We start from the raw sequence: 25,037 nt of genomic DNA, 5'->3' as shown, positions 1-25,037 counted from the left end.
TCAATTTGACCAAAAGAGTCATGAGCAGAAGAACTTGGAAGTACAATTCACCTTGGTGGTGCCCCATCTCAGGCCTGCAAGGAAAGCCATGACCAAGGTACACAGCCCTCCAGATCCCGGAAAGCTGAACTGCACACTGCTGAACACAGCCAGCACAGCGAACCCCAAGAGGAGGGAAGCTCTTTTCCATGCAAGGTTGTCCTGAAAAAGAAGAGAGGCGATCCATTCAACTATTCCAAGTAACCGATCTTTCCATCTCCAGGAGTTAGAGGGAAATACTTAATGCCTGTGTCACCGCACAGCAACATCTACTCTTTCTTCCTTAATAGAGCAGAGTAACAAATCCAAGTTTCTGTTTTAGAAACACCAATTCCCTGCACCAGTAGGATCAAAGCAGAGTTGGACTAGCAGAGAAATGCATATAGGCTCTGGAGTCAGACAGACCTGGGATAAAAGTTGTGCATGCATGCGTGCGTGCGTGCGTGCGTGTGTGTGTGTGCGTGTGCGTGCGTGTGTGTGTGAGTGAGTGAATTCCGAGAGTTTGAACTCAGGGTCTCTCATTTGCCATGCTGACGTAACCCCACTGAGCCACAACTGCAGCTTTGATTTCTTCTTGGTTGTTTTTACAATAGGGTCTCACTTCCCATCTGGCTCCTTGCCTAAGCCACCATCTGTCCACTTCAGGCTTCCCATCACTGTGAGGATAATGGGTGTGACCACCATGTACTGCTTCCCTCTGTGGAGAATGAATCTCTCGGACTCTTCTGCCCTGGCTGGTCTGGCAGCACAATCTTCCCTCCTGAGATCAAGCCTGATGAGTAGCTAGGATTGATTTTAAGACACAAGCTGCCAGTGCCTGGCAAGCCTGGCTTTTTAAACTATTGTTAAAACCTCTCTAAAGCCGGGCGCTGGTGGCTCACGCCTGTAATCCTAGCTACTCAGGAGGCTGAGATCTGAGGATCGCGGTTCAAAGCCAGCCCGGGCAGGAGAGACTGTGAGACTCCTATCTCCAATAAACCACCAGAAAACCGGAAGTGGCGCTGTAGCTCAAGTGGTAGAGCGCTTGCCTTGAGCTGAAGAGCTGAAGGACAGCGCCCAGGCCCAGAGTTCAAGCCCCACGGCCGACCAAAAAAAAAAAAAAAAAAAAAAACAAACCTCTCTAAGCTCTGTTTTAACAACTTCTATATATATTGTTGGTTGTTGGGCTTGAACTCTGGGCCTAGGTGCTATCCCTCAGCTCTTCAGATCAAGGCAAGTGCTCTACCACTTGAGCCACAGTGCCACTTTCAGTTTTCTAGTGGTTTATTGGAGATAAGAGGCTCACAAACTTTCCTGCCTGGGCTGGCTTTGAACCTGGATCCTCAGAACTCAGCCTCCTGACTAGTTAGGATTACAGGCGTGAGCCAACAGTGCCAGGCTACAATTTTTTCCTCCTTTTTTTTTTCTTCTTCTTTTCTTCTTTGTCGGTTGTGGGGCTTGAACCTGGGGCCTGGGTACTGTCCCTGAGCCTCTTTGTGCTCAAGGCTAGTGCTCTACCAACTGAGTCACAACACCACTTTAACTTCTTATATCATTATAAAAGTTAAATATATAGTTCTCTGTGTGTGTGTGTGTGTGTGTGTGTGTGTGTGTGTGTGCATGCACACGCACATGCTTATGCACACATGCCAGTCCTGGGGCTTTAACTCAGGGTCTGGGCACTGTCCCTAAACTTTCTTTCTTCTTCTTTTTTTTTTTTGAAATTTTGAGGTAAATAAAAGAAAAATATTTACTTTAAGACACAGCTATGCATTACTGTTATGGGGACAAAACTCTTCTAGCTAGGTAGACAGATAGATAGATCTTACTAATCTACCTCAAAATATATTTGCCTTGGCCAATTACTCAATATTTCTTTGTATTATTCATAATTATTTACAGAAATTGTAAAACAATCCACCTTCTCTTAAAACATTGACTTTATAGCAGAACATGACAATATCATTATTCAACTACTGTAAAACAGAATTGTTCTATGTAGCTGTTTGTTTCAGTTCCATGACCAATTTATAAACCTCTAAGCTTCCTTGCTCCAGGCTAATGTTCTACCACTTGAGCCACAGCTCCGCTTCTGGCTGTTTTTGTGCTTCAATTGGAGATATTTTGCATTCTTTCTTGTCCAAGCTGGCTTCTAAGCACAATCCTTACATCTCAGCCTCCTGAGAAACTCAGGCCATACCTTGCTCTGATTACTTTTTAACTTGATGCATCTTTGATTTTTCTCCCTCAGTTCCTGCATTTCAAGAAGTTTTAAGAAGCAATAGACCTAGTATAGTCATTTGTTTTTTATCATTTTAAAATCTCTTCTCACTTTAAAATTTTTTGAACACTTTTAGAAAGTAAGTCTTCCAAGTGATTGCTCAGAGACATGCATACTCTCGAAGTTGATTACCTGAGTTTTCTTCCAGCTTTCCTGCTTTCTAGCTATGTGAGCTGTTCAAGTTACCATCCTGTTTATGCTTCAATTTCAACTAATTAAAGGGTGGGTGCTGTAGCAAATGAATTAATTCCAGCTATTCTGGGAACATACTTAGGACTAAACAGTGGTCCAGGCTAGCCAGGGCATAAACACCAGACCCTATCTCAAAAAATAACTAAAGCAAAAAGGGCTGAGGGTATAACTTAGGTGGTAGAGGGCATGCACAGCAAGCACAAGACTCTGAGTTCAAGCCCTAGTCTGACAAAAATACAAAAAGCAAATGCTTACTGTTGGTGGAAATGTTCAGTATCTGTGCTGCTTGTGAAATGCGGTTTATTCGCCATGTTGCTAGTGAATTCTGTACCAAACAGAGAGGCCCCAGGCGATGACTTAATTTACATTAGATTTCTGTCGTTTTACATACTGGACTTATAGAATCACAGTTTGTATATACAATCATTCATAAGATTTTTGAAGCATGATAAAATTTCAAATCCATTTACCTTGCAATAATGGATACATTAATTTAAATGTTTGTTTAAGTTTTCAATTCCTTTCTAAGTATTTTGAATTTTTTTTTTTTTTTTTTGGGTCCGGTCGTGGGGCCTGTACTCTGGGCCTGGGCGCTGTCCCTCAGCTCTTCAGCTCAAGGCTAGCGCTCTACTACTTGAGCCACAGTGCCACTTCCAGCTTTTTTCTTTTTGCTTATATGGTGCTGAGGAATCAAACCCAGGGCCTCAGGCATGCAAGGCAAGCGCTCTACCACTGAAATTATTTTGAAATTTCAAAATAATCCCACTAAAAACATTTCTACCTAATTCTCTGGAGGGTGAAAGAAAAACAAGCAACAACTACCTTTGTTTCTGGTTCAGAAATCACTGGGTAACCAGGCATGGTGGCACATGCCTGTAATCCCAGTACTCAGGTGGCTAAGCCAGGAAGATCAAGTGTTGAGCCAATCTGGGTGGGTTACACAGCCAGATCCCGGCTCAGACTCTCCCACCACCTTCCTCCCAATATAGTATATGTCATTGTGTACAGTGAAGAACTCTGATCTTTTTGGGAAGAAATAACTTCTTATATTGCATAAGATGCTATTATCTAATTAATAATAAACAAAAGGAGACAAGAAATCATATATATCCTTAGTTGGGTATTACAAAACTTCAAGAAAACTTGCATAGTCTACCTTATTGTGCAGTGCTTGTTATTTGTTCTACAGTGCAATTAAAATGTGCAGAATAGAAATTAGAAAGAGTCTCTGGGCTGCCGTCCCATTTATCCTCCTTATTAGCCACATGGATGGTGCTGACAGCAGATAGCATTTCTTTTTTTTTTTTCCCTCCCTCCCTCCCTCTCTCCTTCCTTCCTTCCTTCCTTCCTTCCTTCCTTCCTTCCTTCCTTCCTTCCTTCCTTCCTAGCCCACTGGTCCTTCTCTTACTTCTTTTTGTGCCAGTACTGGAACTTGGACTCAGGTCTGGCCACTGTCAGGACTCAGGCACTTTAACTTTTTTATTTATTTATTTATTGTAAAGATACTATACAGAGGGTTACAGTTACATGAGTGAGGTAATGAGTACACTTCCTCTTGAACATTGTTACCCCCTCCATTGTTTTCCCCCTACCATCCCCTCCCTCCCTACCTTCCCCAAGGTTCTTTTTTTTTTTTTTTTTGGTTGTGATTAAGTGATTACATAATTTCCAGAATTTCACAGTATTGTGGAATAATGATGCTCATTTAAAGTCACAAGTTCATTCTAACTTTCCTGGAGCAAATTGTCTATCACAGTCTATAACATATAACGGTGTACACATATATACCATACATGTGATCAGCAGCATGGGGATATTTAGTAGTGGTTTGACCAGATGAGTGGGAGTTCTTTGTTTCTTAAGTCCTGTTAATTTTGTCGTATCACCTAACATTTTGCATTTAACATCCACTTATCAGGGAGACCATGTACCGTTTGTCTCTTCGTTCTTGGCTTACCTCGCTCAACATGATTCCTTCTAGCTCCATCCATTTCCCTGCAAATGCCATTATTTTGTCATTTCTAATGGCTGCATAATATTCCATTGTGTATAGATACCACAATTTTTGGATCCATTCATCTGTGGTGGGGCATCTGGGTTGTTTCCATATCCTAGCTATTGTGAACAGTGCTGCAATAAACATGGAGGTGCACGTGTCCTTGTATATTGGTTCCTGTTGTTCAGGGTAGATGCCTAGAAGTGGTATGACTGGGTCGTAAGGGAGGTCAATCTTTAGCTTTCTAAGGACCCTCCAGACTGCTTTCCAAAGTGGTTGTATAAGTGTACATTCCCACCAGCAGTGTAATAGGGTTCCTCTTTCTCCACATCCCCTCCAGCATTTGTCGTTGGCTGATTTGTGGATGTGGGACATTCTGACTGGGGTAAGGTGGTATCTTTATTTGCATTTCCTTCACCACCAGGGATGATGAACATTTCCTCATGTGTTTCTTTGCCATTTTTATTTCTTCATTTGAGAACTCCCTCTTTAGTTCCCTTGCCCATTTAGTAATTGGTTTGCTAGGTTTAGGAGGGATTAGTTTCTTGAGTTCCCTGTAGCAGATAGCATTTCTCAGTGTCATGCTTGTCAGGTTTTGGGGGCATGTTTTAGTATACGTTTTCCAATGACATTTGAGAGCCTGACTTTCCCAGATTTATTTCTTTTACCTGGTCAGCGCTTGGGAAGAACTGAATAAATAATCCAAGAAAAATCCCAGTTGCCACACCGATCACCACCTCCAAAAGACCTCGGAGGACATTGAACACTGTGGAGCCTGAAAAATACGTGAAAAGACAAACCAGACAGAACTCAAAATCCATCAATGCACAGGCTTTACACAGGCTTTAATTTATAGTCATCAAGTCCCTGGAAGGAGATTGTTCGGGGCATTTCCTATCCTCTACAACCTTAAATATATGTGAATTAGAATGCCTGATAAAATAGGTCTATCACCCTGGAAGGAAAAGGATGTATGTTTATTCTCAAATGTGGATCCTAGACCTAGAATGCAACCTCACATGTAAAACATACACAGGGGCATATGCCTATATATGCATATATTTAAGTTGACTACAGAATAGTATAGGCAGGAGTGAAACAAGATAGAGTAAATCTCTTGAACAATTAACAAGCAGTTTAAAAAATGAGTTTCAGGAAGCTGAAATGGATTGTGAGGGGGGAGGGGAAGTACTTGGAAGGGAGTGAATGAAGAAAGGGAGTGGGACAAATACAGTCAGAATACTCAATGTACAGAGATGGTAAAGGAAGCAGGAAACGTGAAATGAATCTGGGGGGGAGAGGAGAACAGGATGGGGAGAACGATGGCAGGGATGACTCTGATGAAGAGGTGCTGGGATAATAAATGGACATGTTGATAAATGGGCCTATCTGACAAGAGGCGCATGCAGACTATTGGAGACAAATTCCAAAGCAAATACCAGAAATGATATATAAACTTTTTTTTTTTTATAGATTTACAGCAGTAGAAATCTACTTGAAAAGACCCAACAAATTATGAGAGATAAAATTCATGATCCAGAGTCCTGCTATATATGGACAGGTTCAGTAGACAGATAAATTGTCAGATTAGAATTTTTAAATATATTTTATTGTTCTTATTTAGATGTTGTACAGAGGGGTTACCATTTCATAAGTTAGGTAATGAGCATATTTCTTTTTGGACAATGTTACCCCTTCTTTCACTTTTCCATCAGATTATAATTTAAGGGCTTGAGTTTTCAAAACAATAGATGTACATTTATTTTTGGTAACTTTGATCTGTTTGTGTGTATAGTAACTAAAGACTATGGCAATTGAAAATTTTAAAAATCCTCTTATTCCTTCTCAAGTGTTTATTATAAAACAACATTGAAAAAAGTGTAGAAAAATAATAGTGAAAAAATTATATTGAGTAAATTACTTTTGAATTTTTTTTTTTGGTCAGTTGTGGGGCCTGAACTCTGGGCCTGGGCGCTGTCCCTAGCTCTTCATCTCAAGGCTAGCACTCTACCACTTAAGCCACAGAACCATTTCTGGCTTTTTCTGATTAGTGGTGCTGAAGAATTGAACCCAGGGGTTCATACATGCAAGGCAAGCACTCTACCACTGAGCCACTTCCCAGCCCCTGAATTTTCTTTTAGTAGAATCATTATGAGAAATATTGTAAGATAGAAGAGTAGAACTCATGTTTTTTCTCTCACAGTATACATGATTTATGAAACTTTAATTTTAAAAAGTTGTTAGCACATTGTGTAGAAAATTCTATTAAAATTGTCCTACCCATAAAGCAATCTTTCAAGATTGTTCTAAGGAAAAAATGTGCTCCCTCATAATTGTGGTTTCCTGTTACTATGGTAATCACCTCTCTTATTTAAAAAATAATAGTCTGTGAAGTAATTTTATATGGCTAGGATAGCTGTCAGATAAAAGGCATCACAGGCAGAAGCATCTAGTTGTTATGGTAACATCATGCTCAAGCTATTACTGTAGAACATTTATGTTAAAGCATGTAGCTCATTAATTTCAATCTGTTGCATGTCAGGCTGCAAAAAAATAATAGTATGGGGGGGGCCCAATCTCAGAAAATTCAAAGAGAGATTCTTCAAGCTATCCACATTTTCCCTCAGCTGCTGTCTCCCCGCCTCGCCCCCTCCCCAAACTTGGTGTTAATGAAACTCAAAGTAACTGTTACACTGAAGCCATGACTCTTAATCCTGGCTACACTGCTTCCATTCCCAAGGGGTCTGATTTGATTGGTCTAAGGTAATGTTTCCCATGGGAGTGTTTTTTAAAAAGAAAAGAATACTCCCCAGGCAACTGTAACATGCAGCTAGGACTGAGAACCATGGTTTTAAAGATGCGTTACCAGGAAAACAGTGGGAATGTAAGTCTGTACAGGTACACTAGTGTTATAATAAGAGACAAGAGGATGGGTGTATTGGACCTAAGAGGGACATGGGAAACTAATTGTTCCTGACCAAGAAGTAATATATGAGGACAGGATTTTGAGAAGAGTAATTTGCCAGGATAAACAGCAGACTTCTAGAGCAATGGATGGAATGGTGGAGGTTCTAGGGTAATCAGCATAAATCATATATAATTTTAATATAAGAGTAACTTCGGGCCTTGAGAAAATGAGAATGGGTGATTTTGCCAGGAATGTACTTCCATGAAGCAAATTCAAGTTGAAGCTAAACTACACTTACACTTTCTCAGCGATAGGAAGTTGCAAATTTTGGACAAAACTCATGCTGTGTCGAAGAAAAATAAAGACATTGAAACACTTCTTTCTTAGCCTTTTGCCTAAGATCAGGTGTAGTATTTGTTTTTATCCATTTAGTGAAAGTATTAAATAATAGTGTGGCACGTTCCTTGAGTTCTTCTTTCATTACTATTTCAAGCAAAATACATCCACTTCAGATACTTATTAAGCACTAATAAGATACCCATTAAAATCATCGCTGTTATTGCCCATAAACTGCTGTAGAAGAGAAATTGTTCTTATTTTAGAAGTGTGCTAGGACGGATGCCAGTGGTTCACACCTATAATTCTCACTAGTCAGGAGGCTGAGATCTGAGGATTTTGGTTCAAAGCCAGCCCAGGCCAGGATGTGGCCAAAAGGGAACTCTATTACACTGTTGGTGAGAATGTAAATTGGTTCCACTCTGGAAAGCAGTATGGAAGTTCCTAAAAAGCTAAACATAGAGCCACCCTATGACCCAGAATCTCACTCCTGGGCATTTATCCAGTAGAACACAAACACTGCCACACTAAAATGACCAACTCAATCACGTTTACTGCTGCATTATTTACCATAGTCAAGATATGGAATCAACCCAGATGCCCTTCACTGGACTAATGGATCAAGAAAATGTGGCATATATACACAGTGGAATTCTACTTATCTATTAGAAAGAATGACATTGTACCATTTGTAAGGAAATGAAAAGACCTGGGGGGGAAAAATCATATTAAGCAATGTAAGCCAGATCCAAAGAAACAAAGATTGCATGGTTTCATTCATTTGTGGTAGCTAGAATGTGCCTATAAATCTAGAAGTAAACAACACACTGAATGATTAAGAAATATACACTGGGACATGATAAATTATATAGCTTTCTAGGCATTCACAATTGAGGCTAAAAGGGATATTCATAGGAATGGATCACAAAGGCTCAAAAGCTATGCACATCTGATCCTATAAAATAATACTTTATGTAATGAACTCCAAGAAAAGGAAACAAGAGGGTTTTTTTTTTAAGTTGCTGTTGCTATTTTTGTTTTCCTTTTGTCATATTTGATAGTTTGTCTTTGGAGGGTAAAGGTAGCTCAGAAAAGGTAAAACAAAGGGTGAACAAATACAACAGTGGTACTCACTAGATACTATGTGAGAGATGAACTGTACATCTTGTAGATGGGAATGGGAGGGAAAAACTGGGAGAGAGAGAGAGGGAAGGGGAGACATGGTTCCAAAAGAACTGTACTCATTACCTGTCTCACATAACTATAACTCCTCTGTCTTTCACCTCTACAATAACAATAAAATCTTTTTTTATAAAAAGCCAGCCCCAGCAGGAAAGCGTATGAGACTCTTGTCTTCAGTTAACTAGTAAAAAGCTGGAGGTAGAGCTGTGCCTCAAATGATAGAGCACCAGTGGTGAGTGAGCCAAGGAAGAGTGTGTACACGTGTGAGTGTACGTACGTGTGTGAGTGCACGTGCACACCCCCACACACACACAGAAGTAGGCTCTTCCTTTCTCTCAGACTACTCTGTCTTGTACGCTCTTTGTAAAACCTACCCATCCTTTGAGAGAAATATATAGATTAAAATTTTCCCTAGATCCCTCTAAGAGGAAGCTGCTTTCCTTCCCTTCCCTGTCCTTTCCATCCCCATTCCCCAACTTTCTCCATGTTACTTGTGCGGCCTCTCTCTGGAGGCAAGCAGGAAGGAAAGGCAGCCTCTGTCCCTCCTTAGGTACACACCTGCCATTGCTTTCCTATTTTTAACTTGCCTTGAGCAAATATGCCCTGCTTATAACAATACAGCCTGTCCCCAAGAGAACACACTGTCCTCTTATTACCTGTAGAGAAGGCCATGCCCAAACACGTGTTGAAGCCAGTGATGGCCAGGATGTCATCAAAGCTGCCAGCAGCCATGAGTAAGGTGGGGACTCCCTTCTCAACACCGTAGCCCCCGCCCTGCAGAAGGAGCATCGAAGGCACCACCACAGCCGGAGACACAGCACCTAAAACAAAGCTAAGCACGCAGCGCTTTAGACATTTGTGACCGCATCCTACTGATTCTTAGTCTTAAAAATCATTATAAGCCGGTGCTGGTGGCTCACGCCTCAAATCCTAGCTACTCGGGAGGCTGAGATCTGAGGATCGCAGTTCAAAGCCAGCCTGGGCAAGAAAGTCTGTGAGACTCTTATCTCCAATTAACCACAAAGAAACTAGCAGTGGAGCTGTGGTTCAAGATGGTAGAGTTGGTAGCCTTGAGTAAAAAAAGATTTCAGGGACAGCACCCAGGCCCTGAATTCAAGGCCTACAGCCAACAACAACAAAAATTATAACAACCTTTACTTTTTCTCTATGCTTTTAACGGTTAGACTTTGGACAACTACAACCTTTCAAATGGCAGAAAAACATCAAACCAGAAACACTATCCACTTTATAGTTTATCGTGAAACAACATTTTGTCAGAGTATAGTCTTACACATATACATTTAAGTTGTCTAAAAGTAGATATAGGTTATCTAAAATATATATATATATGTTTATTATATTTATATGATATATCTTAACATATATATCTGATATACACATATATATCTTTAAACACACACACGTTTATTAAAATCTGGGCACTAGTGGCTCACACCTATAATCCTAGCTAGCCAGGAGACTGAGATCTGTGGATTGCAGTTCGAAGCCAGCCTGGGTAGAAAAGTCCATGAGATTCTTATCTCCAATTAACCAGCAAAGAGCTAGAAGTAGAACAGTGGCTCAAGTGGTAGAGCACCAGCCTTGAGTGAAAAAGCTAAGGGTCAACGCCCAGGCCCTGAGTTCAAGCCCTACTACTAGCAACACAAATAAAAATGTCTTTATGAATGAAATATAAGATGAATGGGGCTGAGGTTGCTGTTCTAAAACAACACACTATGTTGTGAGGAAGGAAAAACTGCCATGGATGCTCTGAATAGGAACCAAGCAATGGTGGGCCTTCAATTAGGACTTCATATATCAAGAAAGACAGATTCACAGAATGACATAACGACAGCAACATGATTCTTAGGATGGCAGCAGCTGTAAAACCAGGAAGCATTTTATGTACTTCAGCTGTGGCTCAAGTGGTAGAACAACAGCCTTGAGCAGAAAAGGCTAAGGGACAATGTCTAGGCCCTGAAGTGAAGCCCCAGTACCCCCATAAAGCAAAGCAAAACAAAACGATTAAACCCTCACAAATTCATTTTCATAAATGAAGAAATTGAGACACAGAGAAATGGAATAGCATGAAAATCACAAAACTGGGATCTGAATCCAGGCAGGAAGCTTAACCATAAGAAGAATTTCTTACTTCTTGCTTTCTTGTCTACTTATTAGCGTTAAATTCTTACCATATACCTTTTGGTTTGTGTGTGTGTGTGTGTGTGTGTGTGTGTGTGTGTGTGTGCTGGTCTTGGAGCTTGAAATTATTTCCTGGGTGCTGTCCCTGAACTTTTGTGCCCTAAGTTAGTGCTATACCTCTTGAGCCACAGTTCCATTTCTGGCTTTTTGGTGGGGGAGATTAGAGTCCTATGGCCTTTTCTGCCCTGGCTGGCTTTGAACCGCAATCCTCAGATCTTAGCTCCCTGAGTAGCTAGGATTATTTGTGTAAAGTACCTGCTGAGACACTGACTCTATTATGAAATGAGAACATTTAGATGATGCTACATTTTCTAGTTGCATTTTCTTGTGTCCTTAAGAAAATACCACAATGCTGGGGCTGGGAAGGTGGCTCAGTGGTAGAGCGCTTGTCTTGCATGCCTGAGGCCCTGGGCTCGATTCCCCAGCACCACATAAGCAAAAAGAAAAAAGCCGGAAGTGGCGCTATGGCTCAAGTGGCAGGGCGCTAGCCTTGAGCTGAAGAGCTGAGGGACAGGGCCCAGGCCCAGAATTCAGGCCCCACGACCAGACCCAAAAAACAAAACAAAACAAAGAAAATACCACGATGCCTTCTCTTGGATAGAACTAGGGAGTGCCCTAAGTGTCCCTGCCTATCTCCACACAACAAAGAAGAAATCATTACCCCAGGATAAATCCCCACTGCCATGGCAACCTCATCAGGAAGTGAGCAAGAACGGCAGCTGCGCATGCCTCTATAATACAAGGCCCCATGGACAGTCGGACACACACACCCTTCAGCTTCTTCAGGGCCTGGAATACAAGCACAGACTTAGTAATAGAATCCCCTGAAGACACTCCAAGATCATAACCTTAAACACCTTCTCTTCAGTATTCAGATGAGATCTGCTGCATCATGAATTTTCCGGATGATACATTTTATGTTAACAAACATTTCAGTGTTTTAGAGAGCATCTGAAGTCCTCAGAAGTACCCTATGAGACAAGTAATAGTATCATTTCATTTTTATTTATTTATTTGCCAGTTCTGGGTCTTGAACTCAGGGCCTGGGTGCTGTTCCTGAGCTTCTTTGTGCTCAAGGCTACCACTCTCCTGCTTGAGTTCCAGCACCATTTCTGGCTATTTCTGAGAAGTATATTGAATTGTTTCAGGGACTTTTCTTCCCAAGCTGGCTTCAAACTGTGATCCTCAGATCTGTGTCTTTATTCTTATCGCTGCAAATGGTATCTCCTCGTTTCTCCCCATCTCTTTCCTGAGTCTCAGGGATTCCAAATTCTTGGAATGTGGGAGGGAAAATATCCTGTTCAATAATAATCCAGTAATTCATACCTTTGGATCCAAACCAAGGCCAGCACGAACCAGTATGATGGAAAGGGCTATGCTCCTCAGAGAGGAAGACCAATCGTGCTTGATCTGCACATTGTCACTGATGACTGGGATATTTCTGATGAGAAACCCAGCAAGCAGCATGCCTTCAGTGGAGAAGTCAAATAACACAAGTCAGTTTTCAAATATAGGAAATATTTTCTGGTACTTTACATGTGACAGAGACTACTATATGATTTCTCCCTATGTGTAGTCTTTGGTCAAATTAAGTGAAACTTTTAAGCGAAAAGAACTAAAATAATATAAATTAGGCAAAGACAGGCTTTATAATGGACATAAAAGAATAAAATGACTGGGTGTGGTGGCTCATACTTATAATCCTAACTACTCAGGAAGCTGAGATTTGAGGATTATGGTTTGAAGCCAGCCTGGGTAGGAAAGTCTTTGAGACTCTTTTTGTTTTTGTTTGTTTGTTTTTTGGTTGGTCGTGGGCCTTGAACTCTGGGCCTGGGCACTGTCCCTCAGCTCTTCAGCTCAAGGCTAGTGCCCTAGCACTTGAGCCACAGTGCCACTTCTGGTTTTCTGGCAGTTTATTGGGGATAAGAGTCTCTCGGACTTTCCTGCCCAAGCTGGCTTTGAACCCTGATCTCAAATTTCAGTCTCCTTAGTAGCTAAGATTACAGGCATGAGCCACTGGCTCCAGCTCTTTTGAGACTCATATCCAATTAACTAGCAAGAAGCTGGAAGTGGAGCTGTGGCTCAAATGGTAGAGTGCCAGTACTGAATGACAAAAGCTAAGAAACAGTGCCTAGGTTCTGAGTTCAAACATCAGTATTCACACACACACACACACACACACAGACACACACAGACACACAGACACACACACACACACACACACACACACACACACACACACACACACACACGATTCCTCTATCAGAACTGTCAAGCTCCTATCCTCCAAGCGTGTCCATGTCCTTGTAAGCTCCTACTTCACATGGCTAGAAAAAGTAAGGGGATCTTCTATGAGAACAGAGACCAATGACAGCTATGGGTTGTAGTTTATGACTTGTTACAGGCTCTGAGGCAGGACTGCATTTCCTGGCATACTTTTACCATTGTCGTTTAATCTAGGGGAAAGTCTCTTAAGTCTGGGCCATTTATAGACTGTTAATTTGGTGATGATATGTATGAGTCTTCAATGACTGCTTTTTGTTAAATATAATGGTCAGTGCAGTGTGCACAGGGTAAAATTAAAATATGATCAACAATCGATTGCCACTGTTGCTTGCCAAACTTCCGTGATCATCATCAAGAATGGTCACAGATGAGGATTTGATCAAATCAATGTAAGAATGAAGGAGGGCCTGAGGCCGGATTCAGCAGCTACTCACATCACTGATGAGTGAGTGTAGGGTTGCCGTGAATGCAGACTGATAGGTTTATGGTAAGGAATAAGATGGAAATATAACAATGAAAATATGCTTCAGAGCATCATTCATTGTTGATGACAGAAGTAACTTACAATGCAGTCATCCCTGATTTATAGCATTTACTGATTTCGGTGTTACAGAAACTTCCACCAAGCTGATGTTATTTTACAATAATGATGTCACCATGTGCCATTGAGAAGAGACAGGTCATGGTCCTCCATTATACAAGCTCCATCGCCCACGGAGCACGGATAAGGGGAAATGTGGAATAAGTAAGAAGCAACAAATGCTGAGTGTCGCTAGCTCTTGTTCTGTAATGTAAGCAGTTTAACTGTAAGTTTCCACAGTTTGATTTTTGTGTATGTGTGTCATTACTGGGGCTTGAACTCCGGCCACTGTTCCTTATTTTTTTCTGCTCAAGGCTGGTGCTCTAATCTTTTGAGCCACAGCTTCATTTATAGGTTTTTTTTTTAGTGGTTAACTGGGGATAAGAGTTGCAGGATCTTCCTTGCCTGGATTAACTTTGAATCTTGATCATCAGATCTCAACCTCTTGAGTAGTTAGGATTACAAAAAGTCTGAGCCAGCAGCACCACCACCTGAAATAGTTTAACTTAAAAAAAATCGCATTTAATAACTGGCTCACAAAATTTAATAATTGGCTTCTGGCCCTACTACAACAAATAGAGAAATATTGTATTGCTTTAGTTCCCAAAGCCTTCCAAACTTACAATTTGTTTTAAAAAAAAAATACAATTTACTCTGGAGAAAACAGGAAACATTCAGCACTTACCAAGAAGAGGAGGCAGTGGAGGCAATGTTGGTAACTTAATGAGGCTGAACAGTTTTCCTCCAATGACAGCACAATAGAACAAGATTAGAATTCCAAATAGATTTCCTCCAGGAAGGCATTCACTGCCTGTTATTGACCATACGACAGCCCACAAAAGAACAACCATGGTAACTGGAAGAAGCCAAGAAAATTTGGTTCTATCAAGTTGTCACAGGCAGGTTTTGATATGGCCATAATGATATATGAATGACAAAGAATACAAGCTGGATAATTCCCATCTGTTTTAAGAAGTAGGGTATTACCAGTGCAGTTGCATTTTCTCCTGTGTTCTTCCCAACTCTGTTCCCCATCTTCTTCCACATTGCAAAAGAAGTCACTATCTTGAACTTCTTTTTATCATTTTCCTTTTTCGTCATTCTTATTTTCCTTTAGAATTTTATTGCAGTTACATCAGCAGTTAATATATCATATATTGTATTATAAGGAACAATTGCCGTCTTTATCTTTTCTCTATGGGTATAGGAGAATACTTAAATTCCAGTATTTGGTTTTATTCTATTTATTTGTGGCAAGGCTCGAACTCAGGCCCTTGTGCTCTTTCTTAACTTTTTGTGTTCAAGGCTGGTGCTCTATCAGTTGAACCACATCTCCATTTCCAGCTTTTTTTTTTGCTGGCTAACTGGAGAAAAGATTCTTTTTTTTTCTTTGTTGTCAGTCATGAGCTTGAACTCTGGGCCTGGATGCTGTCCCTGAGCTCTTCAGCTCAAGGCTAGCACTCTACCACTTGAGCCACAGTGCCACTTCTGGTTTTCTGGTGGTTAATGGAGATGAGTCTCATGGACATTCCTGGCCAGGTTAGCTTTGAGCTGCGATACTCAGATCTCAGCCTCCTGAGTAGCTAGGATTACAAGCATGAGCCACTGGCACCTGATGAGAAAGATTCTTACAGACATTCTGCTCAAGCTGGCTTTGAACTGTGATCCTCAGAGCTCACCCTCTTGAGAAGCATCTGGCTTTTCTATTATTGACTCATCTTGTTTTATTGTGCTATTGCATAATGTAAAAATAGTAATATGCCAGAAAAATGATATGCAAAAACACATGCAAATTCAGTATGGCACTAATACAGTTCCCTATATGTCATTTCATAAATGCAATTCCTAGTAGAGAAATGCTATGTCAGATCATGCTGTATTTCTCATGAAGACCTTTGGTAGTAAATTACTATTTTTGTCAGAAATTACTTTCTCTTTATACTCAAAAGATAGCTTTTCTAGGTATAACTCAGGTATAGCTCCGTTATTAGAATGAAAGACTTTTTTCTCTCCGTCCCTTGAAAATAATTTTCCCTGGATTCCTGGCTTTCATTTTTGTTATTAATTTTGGTTCTTTTCTTTCTTTTTGTTTGTAAGATTGCATTTGGCTTTCTGCAATTTCAGAATGATGTATATGTTTAGGTGTGGCTTCCTTTTCGTTTGCTTAAGACTTATGTTTTTTTTTTAAATCAGTTCTGGAATATTCTGTCTGTATCTCATCAACCCTTTCCTCTTGCCCACCCTCTTCTCTAAACCATGTTTAAATCAGTTAATAACTTACTTTCATTTATAACTTTGGGAAATTGTATTTTCACATGTAAGGTTTATTTCTTAAAAAGAATACCCAATACATTGAATGGTCCTGGAAGGGAGGATCAAGTCATCTTGCAAAACTGGAAACAAATACAAACTTCCTACTGTGAGCTCATTTTTCAGGCAGCTTTGTAGGCCACGATTATAAAGTTTAAAAAAATGAATTCTCAAGTCACATCATTCACTTTTTAAATATAAACTACATCAAAATATATTTTGAATGGTCAAAGTTTAAAAAAAATATCAAATTACCTGTATCTTTATTAGTACGTGTATGTTTTGGAATCTGGTTTTCTCCAAGTGCTAAATAAAGTTTGAGATTTTTTTTTCCTATATAGAACAGAAACTTAATTTCATTAAAAACATATCTAGAGTCTAAAGCTATCATATTATACTTGGCTTTCATTGTCTCAAATGAAATGTTTTTTTTTTTAAAAAAAAAGGACATCTTTCAGAGCTCCAAACTGAAGTGGAACTATCAAGGTTTGAGCATTGCAATGGACATAATGGTGCATGTTTGTAATTCCAGAGGATCACAAGTTCAAAGTGAGCCTAAACTATTGACATCCTGTCCCCAAGGTGGGGGAAAAAAAGCTTCACTGTTCAGTGAAGTTACATCCTATATGGGACACTATATATTTACCTAAATGATGTTGTAATTTTTCAGCATGATTTTTGAAATACCACATCTTCAAAAGACTTCTCTTTTTCTAATTAGATTGCATATTTCTTAACAAAAGTGACACATATGAACATACATTCTTAATTTACAACCAAAAATGGCCTCACTGAACCTGAACATCCATTTAGTCATCACATTTATAATACAATAGTATTTCATTGCCTCCAAAACCAAAATCCATCCCTAGAAAACATCTATATCCAAATTAAAATAATTTCCAAAATTTGTGTGAGCTGACTGCTAGTGGCTCATGCTGGCAATCCTAGCTACTCAAGAATCTGTGATCTGAGAATCATGGTTCAAGCCAGCACAGACAGGAAAGTCTGTGAGACTCTTATCTCCAACTAAACACCAAAAAAGCAGAAGTGGAACACACACACACACACACACACACACACACACACACACACTAACACCTCCTTGCCAAAAAAAAAAAAAAAATCCTCAATGTGTTTAAGAAGCAATGGCAGTCCTACTGTAATGGAATCATAAACCAAGGTTATTATTTATAAAGTAACAGGATTTATTTAGAAGCATAAATTGAGCTGTATCTGCTTGCATATTACTTGCAGTTACAGTAATACCAGCCAACTTAGGTTATATTTTTCTGTTTACAAGAGATTTTTTGCGAACATTTTTCTCATTAAAGCCCTCATGTAATTCTGTAAAGTTACTCAGATGTATTAAAGGAGAAGTTCCTTGATCTCTGTTTTTTTCCACTTCCTGATGACTCAGGTGGCGTTGACCTCAGTGATCCTGAAAACCTTGGGTTGACTATGTTGGAGCCTTGTCACCTGGGACCTTGAATGACTGACTGTGTGGACCAGTCATTGTGAATGGGAACCCAGCAGCATTCACCCTGGAGAACTGTTACCCTGCTGGGTTTTATGTAAGTATGCTTCCTTTCATCCTTTAAACCAAGGTGGATTATAATTCCAAGATGAATTATAACCTCATCTTTTTTTTTTTTTGGTGCCAATCCTGAGGCTTGAACTCAGGGTCTGGGGTCCCTGAAGCTTTTACATTTCTTGAGCCACAGTTCCACTTCCTGCTCTGTGTACTCAATTGGCTAGAGGAGTCTCACAGGCTTTCCTGCTCCAGGTTGGCTTTAAACCAAGATCCTCAGATCTCAGCCTTCAGAGTAGCTGGGATTACAGGCATGAGTGATTGGCATCCAGGTGGTAATTTCATTTTTGCCCTTCTCTTTCTGAATTCATCCTTTCCATATACCTACCAGTTGTTATTACTCTGCCTAGCAGCCCATGTGGAGGGCAAGCCCACGCAGATCTCAGTCTTTGCAAACAATTCAGTTCTGTTGGTGTTTCCGGTAACTTTTTCTCATTGCTATTCAGTAGGTTACTTCCTTCTGTTGGTTCATTTCCATCTACACATTTGGAATTCATAACTGTCTCCTCCTGTATTTAAAGCCATTTAAAACAAGTTCTTAGAATGCCATATTTTCTAAAGATCTTTGGTAACTACTGGTTTTTCACATTATAAATCAAATTGCTACTACTGGAATCAAAGATAACACTTTATGAGGAAAATCCACAACTTGATTGCTAACAAGCCAGCTATTTCTTAGAAGACCTGTGTTAAGAGTATTTAGCGTTGGGTTATCCTTTTAGAATTATAAATGCTTGAGTCACATAAAACAAACATTGTTTTTCAATACCCAGCTTGAAAATTGGAGTAGTTAAGATATAATTGAGAGCCAAAAGTTGCTACCTGTATGAAAAGGGTTCAGGGAAAGATAACTATTCGTATTCAGTCATGTATTTGAATTGACCAATGATAGAGAGGGAGGGAGGAAAACCAAAATCATTCTAAGGGTTGGGCCAGGGACACAAAGCATTCCATAGGCCCTCTATTTTGCCAGCCCCTCTTAGCTGGCAAAACTGGTAGTCACATTGACCTTGGACTTTACTGAGTATAGGAATTAACAAAAGGGGGGATTGTAAGGTTCCTTGTTATTACTTTTGTTTTTCTGACACAAGATCTTACTATGTAGCCCAGGCTGGCCTCAAATTCACCTTCTTCCTGCCTCAAGTTCCTGAGTTCTGGGATTACACTCACGTGTCATCATGCTCAGGTGGGAAAATTGCTTAAGTGAGTAGTAGAGAATGAGCAGACTACAATTCTGTAATAGTGTAGAAAAACATGTCTTCCTTCAAATAACAGCTAGGACTAACTGTCTACATGTGACAACAGATGTTTACCTGTGTTTCCTCATACACAGCAGCTGGGTGACTCAGCTCAGTGGATGCTTCCAGATGGTGGCATTGGATTGCTTTATCTGTATCTTTATTTGCCATAATTTACAATAACAACGAAGATGATAGGGTGGAGAGGAACGAGATCTGTTTTGAAGGAGAAACGGCACAGACAACAGCAGTAATTTGAAAATCCGTGTAAGTGAATTACACTCATTTCTTCTCCCAGACTTCTGAATGGCTAAAAAATAGTTTAAGTTACATTGTTTCAGACTTTCAATGGCTGATCTTTTGTTTGATTCTACTATACTATCTTCAAATCTTTTTTTCTTTTTGCCAGTCCTGGGGCTTGAACTCAGGGCCTGGGCACTGTCTTTGAGCTTCTTTTGCTCAAGACTAGCACTCTACCACTTGAAACACAGTGTTACTTCTGTTTTTTTCTGCTTATGTGATGCTGAGGAATCGAACCCAGGGTTTGATGCATGCTCTCAAAGCACTCTACCACTAAGCCACATTCCCAGGCCCTTTAACCTTATTGATTTAATTTTTATTCCTTTCCAAAAAAAAAAAGCCAATTACATTCTTGTTTCCCACCCTGTGTTTTGAATTACACTTCAAAATATTTGGAGCAATACCACAACTAAAATCTCCTGAGTTCCTCTGGACCAACTCAATGAAGCATGAGCGCTCTGGCTATCCTTCTGCTATTTCCTTTATATGGCATGTGACGGGAAACAAGGCCCACATACCCAATAGCTCCGTCTCTGCACATACTGTGTGCTCAGGCTTTGTGTGAGAAGATGGAAATCTTTCCCCCAGAGGAAAACATCTATACCCTCATTAGGGTTTGTATACTGACCAAGAATCAACCACATACCAATTATCAACAGGAGTCATAGCTGCTCAGGGGCCAGATATTTAGTGATCTCTCATTACAGAATATAGTCTGTAAATGTTTTTAAATGAAGAAATGTCTCACGTTATACTTGTAGGGCCAGGGACTTGAGAGATCTCGTCTATAGGTAACAAACAAGTGCCTACAAGGGCCAGACTGGTGATATAAGGAGATGTATAAGAGGAATGGAGTGTCTATGAGGTGTTGTAGTATGGAAGGTGGAGAGTCTAACCAGGCACCAGAGGCTCTCCTCTGTAATCCTAGTTACTTAAAAGGTTGAGAACAGGAGGATCATGGTTTGAGGCCAGCTTGGGCAACAAGTTTACAAGAACCCTTCTCAATCAGTAACTGGGAATGGTAGAGTATCTGTCATCTTAATTATACAGGAGGCTAAAAACAGGTGGATCAATGTTCTAGGCAGGCCCACATAGGACCAGGCAAAAAAAGTTCATGAGACTCCATCTCCACAGAAAAAAAGCTGAGCATGGTGGTCCATGGCTTTTATCCTAGCTATGCCAGGAAGTTTCAAATACGAGGGTGGTTGTCTAGCCTAGCCTGAACAACAACACCTGAGATGCTATCTGAAAATAATGAGTGCAGAAAAGTGTCGGAAGCATGGCTCCGTGGTAGAGGGTCTGCCTAGTAAGCACGAGTTCAGACCCCAGTACTGAAAATGAAATTCATGACTTGATTTAAAATGGAAGGTCTAGGTTAGGTTCACAAGAATGACTTTGAGAACACTTGTTACAGAGCCATCAAGCACTACACTATTTTGGGGAGCTGGGAAGGTGGCTCAGTGGTAAAGCGCTTGCCTTGCATGCCTGAGGCCCTGGGTTCGATTCCTCAGCACCACATAAGCAAAAAGAAAAAAGCCGGAAGTGGCACTGTGGCTCAAGTGGTAGAGCGCTAGCCTTGAGCTGAAGAGCTGAGGGACAGTGCCCAGGCCCAGAGTTCAGGCCTCATGACCAGACCCCCCCCCCAAAAAAAAAGAGCTACACTATTTTTGTTATGAGCAAAAGACTCCGAGCCAGTGTGATGGTGCACATTTGGAATACTAGTACTTTAGAGGCTGAGGATCATGAGTTCCATGTCAGTCTGGGCTACATCACAAGAGCCTATCTGAAAAAAAAAAAAAAAGGACAATAAAAATATATTTTTAAAAAAAGACAAAGGGAAGTGGTGCTGTGGAAATGTGGTAGAGCGTTAGCCTTGAGCACAAAAGAGCTCAGAGATAGCATCTAGGCCCTGAGTTCAAGCCCCACTATCCAAGGGGAAAAATAAAGGTAAAGTAAGCAAACAAAAAAAGAGGCTCAAGTACATTACAGTAGCCGTCGCCTAGAAAACTTTAACTCTATCAACTCTGAAAAACTATTTTTTCCTGTTGAGAAAATCTCTAATAATCTATTGACCTTCAGTTTCACAAGGTGAAAAAAAAATTAACAGTTTTACATAATCTCAAATATGTAGCAGCAGCAAACGATTACATACAAACACAAACCTTCTACTAACTTACACAGAGTTCTGTATGTGATCCCCATAGTCAATAGCCACGAACAGACACTATGCAACTCTTATTCATACAGGTGTCAAGTCCAGAGAAAGGGGGCTACACAATTATACCCGAGGTGGAAGGCTGCCCTTTGTTATTCATTTCTACAGCAAATGCCTCCTAACATCCAAAGAACCTTCCCAGTCTACGCCAGCATCTTTGTGTGTACTGTGCTGTGAATTGTATTTACAGTGTGCTAACTTTTCTTTTTTTAGCCAACTGGCTTTGGGTCTCTAACTTCTGCCTCCTAAGGGCTGTGATTACAGGTATGCCCCCCCCCCCCCTCCAGTCCCCTGGATGGACCTCTTGACAGCCACCTCGCAGGCGATTCAACGTGGGAGGGCTGACACCGGGTGTCTCAGCAGCTGTGGGGGCTTCCACGCCCAACAAATTCTGCGTGCTGACACTGGCATCACCCCCACGCAAGGCCTCTCCTTGCTAGACCGCAGGTTACCAGCTGAACTGGAAGGAAGTCTGCGGGGTGCGGGTGGCTTTCCAGGTTCTCCTGTGTGTGCAGGAAGACACACATAGCTACAGCTGACAGTCTAACCCCCACATCACCCACTGGCTTTGAACACGGGGCCTGGGCGCTGTCCCTGAGCTCGCTCTTCTGCGCAAGGCTAGCGCTCTGCCACTTTGAGCCACAGCCCCACTTCCAGTGTTTAGGTGGTTCATTGGAGGTTAAGAGTCTCACAGGGGCTTTTCTGCCCTGGCTGGCTTTGAATCGCAATCCTCAGATCTCAGCCTCTTGAGTAGCTAGGATTACAGGCGTGAGCCACCAGCGCCTGGTTCAGTTCACTCTACACTGCCTCCTCCTGAAGCCCCCTAAGGGACGCAAATAGTCCACACTATTCTCCTAAGGGCCCTCACCTGCCTTGAAAGGGTCCTGCGTGGATTAACCACGTGGCTCACATGAGTCAGAACTGCCTAATGACCCTGGATCTGTGAATCCATTAGGGCAGACCTGATGTTTAATCCCTGCGTCTGCTTGGCGCAGAGGGATATGCAGGTATTCGCTGGCACCAGATGCTTCCATTCTGCCTTGGAGAGAATCGGAAACCGGCATTCGCTCCACGGGAAGCGGCCAAGCCGCCCGCGTGGGTCTGCCGAAGCCTTCCCCAGGGTCTCCACGTAGAGACCCAGCTCCTCCGCGGTCCCGGAAGGCTGCGGGGCCCTCATGAACCTTTTTGATAATCGGCTAGATGAGGGGATGAGGTGAGATCACGCACTGAGATCGGGTAGAAGCCGCCATCACTTCCACACGCCCAGAGTAGCGCAGGCACCCGGGCACACTATGGCCCCATAGCTGGGCTAAAGGAAAAACGGAATCTCCCCGGCACCAGCCTCCGCCACCAGTAAACATCCCGAGGGGAGAGCGCCGAGAAGCGGGGAGGGCAGGGTCGGGGAGGAACCGGGGAGGGCGGGGAGCCCAGGGCCGGTGTTTACCCTGAGCGCGCGGGGCTCCGAGTCGGGTCTGCCACTTGGACGCATCCAGCCGGGTCTCCCCATCCACGCTGGGGCTCCGGATGCGCCCGGCCCAGCGCCCAGATCTCCGCAGAGAACGAGGCGCACGGCGCACCCCGGGGCGTCGCCGCTTCCAGCCCCGCGGGGAGCACCCCGGAAGCAGGCTGGATGCACCGCGGCCTTCCTGCGGATCCTTTCCATCAGGGGTGGGAGGATGGGAGGCCCCGCCCGCCCGGGGTGCCAGGATGCCCACGAAGCTGCGGGGAAGGGGAAGGCCGCCCCGCCCCGCCCCGGCCCGCCCAGCGCCCGGCTTCCTGCGGCCACTTGCCGGCCTGATCCATCCTAAGCCACCCTCTAAAGCCTTCTTGTCGGCTCCACCAGGAGTGCTTTCCCACGGCAGCGTGTACCGCTCGGTCTTCCGTGCCCTCCGGGCCATCATGTGCTAGACACGAAACCCTGCCAGGCGTTCCTGTTCACGGAATCATTTGTGCAACCTCCTTCCCTTCTACGTCTGTGTGTGTGTGTGTGTGTGTGTGTGTGTGTGTGTGTGTGTGTGTCCCCGCCCGCGGCGTCCCTTACCTGTTTTTCACGTCTTAAGCACAAATCCAATTTTAATCTTGCTTTTCAATCTTCCAGTGTCTCTGCCTGGAACCCCACACTGTCTCTCAGGGCCTCCTTTGAGAGCAGATAAGGTCCTGTCCAACACAGCTTCCAAAATTGATTATTTTCCTAAGTTGAACTCTTCCTCCTTCTGAAGCTTACAAAAAAGAAAAAAAAATCTTAAGCTTCCTCTTACCATTGGATTGAACTATGTTTTTCCTTTATTTTCAGTCATATGATCTTCCTTGTCCTCTGAGCCTGCTAGGGTAGGGTGGGACGGTTCAAGCCTGTAATCCTAGCTATTTGGGAAGCAGAGGTGGGAGATCAGGCAGGGCTCTGCCAGAGACTCCCTCTTAACCAATAGAGGGGCATGGTAGCCAGGGATGCTCACCCCGCTACAGGAAGAGTGGTGGAGTGGACTTGCTAGCCCAGCCACACAGGGAAGTAGAGATTCAACCTCAAAAATCACCAGCCTGGCGCGGTGGCACACGCCTGTAATCATAGTTATTCAGGAGGCTGAGATCTGAGAATCGCAGTTCAAAGCCAGCCGGGGCAGGAAAGTCCATGAGACTCTTATCTCTGATGAACCACAAGAAAACTGGAAGTGGAGCTGTTGGCTCAAGTGGTAGAGCGCTTGCCTTGAGCTGAAGAGCAGAGGGACAGCGCCCAGGCCGAGTTCAAGCCCCACGACCAACACCCCCCCCCAAAAAAAAAAAATTACCAGTGCCAACTGGGGCTGGAGGCACAACTCAAGTTTAATCCCAGTAATTCTAAATAAATAAATAAGTAAATAAATTATTTCTCTATACCTATATACTCTGTGTGTACATATATAATTAAATTCTATAAATACATATACTCTATGTGTACATACATAAATAACTACTATATGTGATTGAAAAATATTGGATTTTTTTTTGGCTAACGTTCACTTTTCCATTGTAATGTTTACAGAGTTTACCACTGGCTCTGAGGGAACTAACTCTGAACATTTGACTTACAGAATTCATTGTGTGTTCATCTGAATTCATTTATTTATAGCCATACATCTATATGTATGCTTGCTCACAGAATAAAATTATACTATAATATTCAATGTGTGTGTGTGTGTGCGCGCACGTGTGTGCATGTGTGCCAGTCCTGGGGCTTGAACTCAGGGCCTGAGGACTTTCCCTTTTTTTTTCACTCCGTGCCAGCAATCTACCACATACACGTCATTGTTACACTAATTCACTAGATAAAGGCGCTGCACCATTTTGATAACGCTATGCAAAAGCCACCCAAATCACTTAGCCTAACTTCCTTATTTCATAATGCAGTAAAGTAAAACCAAAGGTAAG

At 42.1% G+C, this 25,037-nt stretch overlaps 1 protein-coding gene across 5 annotated transcripts in view; it reads right to left on the bottom strand.

The window, feature by feature from the left end:
- Nucleotides 1–23,768, bottom strand: part of Slc9b2 (solute carrier family 9 member B2) — a 30,042-nt gene extending 6,274 nt beyond the window's left edge. For 2 of the 5 annotated variants that reach the window (XM_042701655.1, XM_042701658.1), the window contains exons 1-9: nucleotides 23,677–23,768; nucleotides 19,196–19,336; nucleotides 18,211–18,391; nucleotides 14,667–14,837; nucleotides 12,442–12,584; nucleotides 11,777–11,904; nucleotides 9,570–9,745; nucleotides 5,156–5,262; nucleotides 52–201 (exon numbers count right to left, since the gene is read on the bottom strand). In XM_042701655.1, coding sequence (XP_042557589.1) covers nucleotides 52–201; nucleotides 5,156–5,262; nucleotides 9,570–9,745; nucleotides 11,777–11,904; nucleotides 12,442–12,584; nucleotides 14,667–14,837; nucleotides 18,211–18,391; nucleotides 19,196–19,291 — 1,152 coding nt within the window. In that variant the 5' untranslated portion in view covers nucleotides 19,292–19,336; nucleotides 23,677–23,768. Of the gene's footprint in view, nucleotides 1–51; nucleotides 202–5,155; nucleotides 5,263–9,569; nucleotides 9,746–11,776; nucleotides 11,905–12,441; nucleotides 12,585–14,666; nucleotides 14,838–18,210; nucleotides 18,392–19,195; nucleotides 19,337–23,079; nucleotides 23,242–23,676 lie in introns of those variants that run through there. The other 3 variants (XM_042701657.1, XM_042701656.1, XM_042701659.1) reach the window with 3 other exon arrangements.
- Nucleotides 23,769–25,037: the final 1,269 nt, after the last annotated feature.

The sequence above is a fragment of the Dipodomys spectabilis genome, unplaced genomic scaffold (assembly GCF_019054845.1).
Source record: "Dipodomys spectabilis isolate Male_0828 unplaced genomic scaffold, ASM1905484v1 ptg000297l, whole genome shotgun sequence".
Classification (NCBI taxonomy): domain Eukaryota; kingdom Metazoa; phylum Chordata; class Mammalia; order Rodentia; family Heteromyidae; genus Dipodomys; species Dipodomys spectabilis.
The sequence above is the reverse complement of the archived record's forward strand: the minus strand, read 5'-3'. Positions and strand labels throughout refer to the sequence as shown.